The 7065-nt window shown below is 44.9% G+C and overlaps 1 protein-coding gene across 1 annotated transcript; it reads left to right on the top strand.

Annotated features, from left to right (window-relative positions):
- The first annotated feature begins 5488 nt into the window (after positions 1–5488).
- Positions 5489–6766, top strand: LOC148693174 (uncharacterized). Its single transcript, XM_088680324.1, has 2 exons — positions 5489–5509; positions 6386–6766. The coding sequence occupies exons 1-2, from the start codon at positions 5489–5491 to the stop codon at positions 6764–6766; spliced, it is 402 nt and encodes a 133-aa protein (XP_088536450.1).
- The last annotated feature ends 299 nt before the right edge of the window (positions 6767–7065 follow it).

Below are 7065 nucleotides of genomic sequence, written 5' to 3'. Positions count from 1 at the left end.
GAGAATGAGAGATTTGTGAGGGAGGAGAGAGAGAGAGACAAGGTACGGGAATGAGGGAGAGATTTGAGGGAGGTGGGATCCTACCCAATCCCCAAATCATCAAGTTACAACATATTTTACGCCCCTTAGTCCCGTTTAAGGGCATTTTCATAACTTCACGTCCTCGGAATTAAAATTCCGGGACGGGTTGTGACACATGTGCTTGATTAAACTTTTGTTAGCCAACTTTAGTTATTTTAATAATATAATAATTACCCATTACACATTCCAACACATATACTAAGAGAAAGAGAGAGAGATTTCTGTGTTTACAACTTTTGTCAGTCAACTTTAGTTATTTTAATAATATAATAATTACCCATTACACACTTCAACACACACACATATAATATATATATATATATATATATCCAAAAAAGATAATTAAATAAATAAAAAAATTAATTTAAATAATTCGGTTCAATTTTTTTAATTTGGTTCGGTTTTTTTGTTCAGTTCGGTTTTTTGGGTTTCGGTTCGTTTGGTTTTCGATTTTTCGAACCCACCCCTAATGTCACCCACCCCGTCTCCTTAGTGTAGATAATATTGATTATTCAAAATAAAAATAAAAATTATTGATAAAGTATATTTTTACATGTCAATAATTAGGGTAAATTTGCAATTTTAATTCTAGAAGTGGTTTAACAACGAACTAAGGCAAGAAAACACCTGTGGAGCCTAAAATAATCTCAAATATTCTAAAGGCAACACATCGACTTTTATTAAGAAAAAAACAAGATTGCCCTCAATAAATGGGCAGGCTTCTCAGATGTTCTCACGCGTAGCTCACACTCTTGAAGGTCTCAGCAGCTGAATACGACTGCCCACAGCTCACCTACCCTTGACAAGGAATTAAAGATAAGTATTAATTACCCAAATCCTATCTAACATTCCTAATTGAAGATTGACTCCAATCAAGTAAGTAATCCTAATTTAAATAAATTAGGGATAATTACACCATTATCTTAAGATATTATTTCCTATTTAATATCTTGGGAATATTTAGAGAATATCTCTCCATTAAACACTATATGGCTGGCCCTAACCCTATAAATACCCCATAATCTACCAAATTTTGAGAGCTTTTGGAACCCTAAAAAAACTCTAAACACTTTACTCTCTCAGAGAAACTAACTTAGGCATCAGAGATCCGTTGACCTAACCCCATGCCCCCCCCACCCCCACCTCGTGGGCGCGTGAGGCTTAGGTCTCTGATCAAAGGTGTTGATTGTTTTGCAAGTGCATTTTCGTTAAGACTGAAGACGGCGGAAATTTGCATCGACAAATTGGTGCTTTCATTAAAGCTGAGTCAAAACACTTGAAGAAGTCTCTCGCATTTGTTTCTTGAATTTTTTTTACGTTGAATTTCTCACACATCTTATCAATTAATTTTTCCTAGAAAAGTTTCTTAATTAATTCCTAGAGAAAGGATATAATGGTAGGAAATTCAGAAACTACGACGAACAGAACCCTATACGTGCATGGATTTAGACCGGAGAGTGGAGATGAGGACATAGCCCCACGACGAAGATCCTTAAGGCTCAACGCGATGGCAGGAAGAGCCTCACCACCACCGTAGCCCAGCAGCCTCGGCACCATTGCCACCGTCATTGCCTTTGCAACGCCGCACCCTACCAAACCCTAGATAGAAGGTTCAGGTCCATTTCCAAGCACATGGGCAGAAGGCCCAAAACTTGGCAGCTGCCACAGTAGCACAACAGGCCCAAGGCAAGAGGCCCAACCCATTGCAACTGCAGGCCCAAACCCGAGCCCAGAACGCTACAACTGTTGCCAGCCAGACAGCTCAACGGGCCCAAGCCTGAGTCACCCAGCCATCAGGCCAAGATGTGGCAGCCCAGCGGCCAGGAGGGCCCACGACCATGCAGGCCCAGGGCGAGCAAGCGCTGGCCCAACGAGCCCTACAACCCGGCTCGCGGCCCAATCTATTATAAGGCCACCTCCAGCGATCCAGATTCCGACCACAGGTCCCACGATCGATTCAGGGTTACTTACACCCCACTTTTCTGCAGGAATACCTGTTTTGGGCTCAAGCATTGTACCTGCAATCTACTATACTTCCACCACACTTAGAGACTCCCATTTTCCATGCATTTCCAATCCAAATGGCAAGCACTACCTACCCTAGCAGGTCGCCAATTTGACAAACGCCCTCGCACAGCAGACCACCTTGGTAAACCAACTCATCAAGCGCATCGAGATGCAGCATGCCCCAGATGAGGTTTCCTGAAGTAGGATAAAGACGGAAGAACGTAACTCATTCTAGCAACGTCCCGGCAAAGAGCCACTCAGCCTACCATGAACCGTGTGTTCGGGTAGTGTGCACTTTCGTTTGGGCCCTTGGGGAAACGTCTTCTCCTACCTAAATGCATAGAGAAGTATTCATTCCTGACTCGGTTCACAAGTCAATGTGCATACGAGGTTGGGTCCACACTCTAACGAGCATTCGGGACATTCCAGGCAAAACGTCCACACGAGGCTAGGCCTACAAGGAAATCCTCCTACAAGGCAACAGAGTAGGCATGCGCATGACACCCAGAAAAGAGCATAAGAGCAGTCCAGCTTGAGTTCCACTGGCAGCCCTAACCAAGCGCAACGGCGAACATCACAACATGAACCACATGTACCGCAAGCACATCTTAGACTAGCAGGACATGCTGAAGAGCAATGTGGATCGGCAAGTCATCATTGGGGGAAGCTGAAGGCTCCGCTGCCCCATTAGGCACAAATCTAGGAGGAAGTAAAAAGTCTCGTAGCAGAGCAGTTGTGCAGATTCCAACGCATTAACACTAACGACGATACCCTCCCTAGAGATGCGGCTAACCTAAGCAGGTCACCCTTCACAGACGAGATTGAGCAGACGGAGCCATCGCGAAAGTTCAACCCGCCACATTCAACTCGTTTAGAGGAGATGAAGATCCGGACAAGCACTTAATGCACTATCGAAGTGCCATGACCCTCTACGCCAACAATGACGCTCTCATGTGCAACACGTCGCACCAAGGCGAGACGCAAGACTGGTTCCACACCCTGCCGCCACGGTCAATCCGGAACTTCAGCGAACTTTTCTTGGTTTTCACTAAGGAATATTTGTCTTATCGCTCGATCAAAAAGAAGTCTTGACTACCTCTTCAACATGAAGAATGACTCGAATGAGTCACTCCGCACTTACGTCAAAAGATTTAAGGTGGAGAAGGCAAAGATTGTCCGATGAGATGACAACATTACATGTTCAGCTTTTCGAAAAGGGCTCCCAGCAGATCACCCTCTTTTCAGAGAATTGATTATAGGCAAGAACCTATCCTTGGCAAACTCTTATGCTTTGGCAGAAAAGCACTCCCTCTGAGATGAAGAAAAACGCTCCCAGAAGCTGCCTGAGCAGCCACGCAGAGCCGCAGAACCGACTTAGAAGAAGGTGATTGATAAATCCCTCAACATCAAAAGTAGACCAGGAGATAAACACAGGGACCCGTCCCCAGCAAAGGGAGGCACAACACCCAAGACATACACCAAGTTCTCAGTCCCGATCAGCCAAATCTTTCGCGACCTCAAGGACAAGCCATGGTTCAAAGCCGCCTCCACCTTTAAGGGACGACACCTCTAAGATGAACCGAACCAAATATTACGCATTCCACAGAGGTCCTGGGCATGCAACCAATAATTGCACCACATGGAAAATGTACCTTGAGCAGCTCGTGAAGGAAGGCAAGTGCGACCAGTATATCGACAAACCAGCTGCCCGACCAAGGTGAGAAGGAAATACCGATGCCGAACCCACAACCAAGACAATCTTAATCAATGGAATCTTTGTTGAATTCAAGCATCTGGGGGCCACCAATAACTCCAAGAAGAAAGATCTAGCAGGCGAGATTAGTCAATCAGGTTCAAGCCGTAAATGTTATACATGGACCAATTGTCAGTTTCACTGAGCAGGACGCTGAGAGAGTATACTTTCCCCACGACGACACCCTAGTAATTTCCGTACAATTGGCCCACGCCATCGTTGACATAAACATGGTGGATAACGGTAACTCAGTTAACCTCCTGCAACTGTCAGTCATCCAAAAGATAGGCCTGGAAAACACGATCAAACACAAAACAGATGTCTTAACTAGATTCAATGGACTCACCTCAACTGTTATTGGCATTATCACACTCAACGTAACCAGCCCACTGATTATCTCATCGCAGACCTTCATGATTGTCAACGACCCATCTCCTCACATCGGGACATTGGGCCGACCCTGGCTAGTGAAGATTTGAGCTGTGACATCGATCGAGTATCAGAAAATCTGATTCTGCATCTCGGGATGAGCAATCAGAAAGATAAAAGGTGACCAGGCCATGTCCAGGCGATGCACTGTACAAGTCCTCAAGGAGTCGAAGAAGAAATCTTTCGCCCTAGTAGTAGCAGCTGAAGTATAGAATGACGACTCTATGTCTGCCCAATAGCAATCAAAGCAAGCAGGTCAGGAATATAGTGTTAAGGCTAACAATGCCCTGGTAGATGAATCAGGATGGAAACCCGAAGAAGAAGTCGAGCACATCTTCCTTAACCCTAAGCAGTGGTCAGGCTACGTTGAACACATATCCAAAGAAGATCTAAGTGATCCCGAATCTGAAGTCCCCCACTACTCTAAAGGAGATCCAAAGTCTAACCTGACGAGTAACTACACTTAGCCAAATCTTCTCGCAGCCTACCTACCTATCCAAACCGGAAGTAGCGGAGAACCTATACATCTATCTGACGGTATCAAAAGTAGCAGTAAGCTCTGCCCTCATACGAAAAGAGCTGGGGGCTAATTGCCTTATTCTACATATCCAAAGCTCTCCTTGTTGTGGAAACCAGATACCCGAAGATTGAAAAACAAATTTTGGCACTAGTTGTCGCACCTCGGAAACTCAGACCCTAGTTTCAAGGGCATCTGATCATCATCATGACCCATTACCCACTGCGATCAGTTTTGCACAGTCTAGATATTTCTCAACGAGTAAGGAACTTGGTCAATACGGCTTAGCATATTAACCCCGCACAGTGATAAAAGCCCAGACATTTGCGGACTTCATAGCAGAATTCACCCCAAGCCTAAAGGATGCAGCAACACAGCTCGAAAGCGCCCTGGAGGCAACCGAGCATGCCATAGCCGTACCTGCACTACCTGATAGAGATTTTTGGCTTTTGCAAGTCAATGGATCATCTAACCTTTAAAGATCGGGAGTAGGCCTGGTTTTCACTACCCTAATTAGCTCGATGCTTGAACAGGCGATCATTTTGAGCTTCAAAGCATCAAATAATGAAGCGGAGTATGAAGCCCTACTAACAGGCCTTCAATTGGCAAAAGAACTAACGGTGAAAAAACTCGCAATCTATTCTGATTCCCAGCTGATCACAAACCAAACTTCAGGGTAGTATGCAGCAAAGCATCCAAAGATGACCCGATACCTCGAGAAGGTATGAGAGTTGCTAGTGACATTTCAGGCGTACACACTCACTCGGGTTCCATGAGCAGAGAATACCTACGCAGACACACTAGCAAGCCTAGGCTTCGCATTAAACCATCAGCTCAGTCGCTCCATCCCAGTCGATTACTTGGAAAAGCCAAGCATAGATGAGGAACCAGCAGTCGAGGTGGCGCGGATTAGCACAACCCTGAGTTGGCAAGATCCCATCATCAACTATATAGTTAATGAAACACTCATCGCAGACCGACTGAAGTTCAGAAAACTCCAAATGAAAGCATCACGTTATTACATATGGAACGACATGCTCATTCGAAGATCATTTTCAGGACCACATCTTCGCTGCCTATTGCCTCCTAACGACCTGAAGATTCTTACCTCAATCCACGAAGGTATATGTGGAAACCATTCTAGAGGCCATTACTTGGCGCAAAAAGCTCTCAACGTTGGCTATTATTAGCCGACCATGCATCAAGACGCTAAGAAGTATGTACAAAGGTGCGACAGCTGCCAATGCTTCAAGCTTATGCCCGCACTACCTGCCAACTAACTCCACCTACAGACGAGCCTATGGCCTTTCATGCAGTGGGCGATTGACTTGGTAGGACCAATGCCACCTGTTACTTGGGCCAGAGGCATGATGATTGTAGTGATCGACTACTTCATAAAATGGGTTAAAGCCGAACCCATGACCACAACTACCCAGACAGACATAGAACACTTCATATGGAAGAACATCATATGCTGCTTAGGCATCCCACACTCCAACATCACCGACAATGGTCCACAGTTTATGGGCAAAGACTTGGCGAAGTTCTTCAAAAAATATGGCATCAAGCAGCAGATGTTCATGCCTCGATATCCATAGAGCAACGAGCAGGCCAAGGCGTCTAATAAGATCATCCTCAATTACCTTAAGAAGACCCTTTCAGACAAGAAGGGTAAGTGGCCATACGAGTTCCCCGATAATCTATGGGCATATCGCACCACCAAAAGGCGAGCGACCGGTGAAACTCCATTCTCCCTGATGTATGGTTCTGAGGTAATCATTCCTCCCACCGTCATAGTGCCAAGCAGCAGCATTGTATTGCCGAACCTCAAGCAAAATGAAAAGAAGATGGCCACCAACTTAGAGCTGGCAGAGGAAGAGCGCAAGAAGGTTTTCACCCGCATTGCGGCCTATCAGCAGCATCTTCTCTCTAGCTACAACAAATGGGCAAAAATCCAGCACTTCCAGCCAAGAGACTGATAGGAGCATATTTATGCGACTTTGTTATCTTATTTCATTGCATTTACTTTGTTAATTTATATTTATTTTGGAAATTTAAGTTATTTTCGTATTATTGTAGGTCCAATTGGTAAAGATGACAATAAATGGCAAAATGGAGCAATTTGGAAGTTTTGGACTTCGATTGGATAACATGTGTGGAGAGAATATGGGCTGGATGGTTTTGGTGTTTAACATGTGCTAAACATGTGCTAAGATCTAGAGGAATTAAAGTTGAGGCTTGGAAGACAAGGAATTACACAAGGCAGAGGAATCCTAGT

Source organism: Pyrus communis, chromosome 11, assembly GCF_041283825.1.
Source record: "Pyrus communis isolate YQ-2024b chromosome 11, ASM4128382v1, whole genome shotgun sequence".
Classification (NCBI taxonomy): Eukaryota; Viridiplantae; Streptophyta; class Magnoliopsida; order Rosales; family Rosaceae; genus Pyrus; species Pyrus communis.
The sequence above is the reverse complement of the archived record's forward strand: the minus strand, read 5'-3'. Positions and strand labels throughout refer to the sequence as shown.

What these genes read in the sequence shown, in the direction of transcription:
- LOC148693174 (XM_088680324.1), top strand. Translation starts at nt 5,489, where the DNA reads ATGACCCGATACCTCGAGAAG. An exon ending in TGACCCGATACCTCGAGAAG is followed by an intron (nt 5,510 to 6,385) that starts GTATGAGAGTTG and finishes CGATATCCATAG; the next exon opens with AGCAACGAGCAGGCCAAGGC.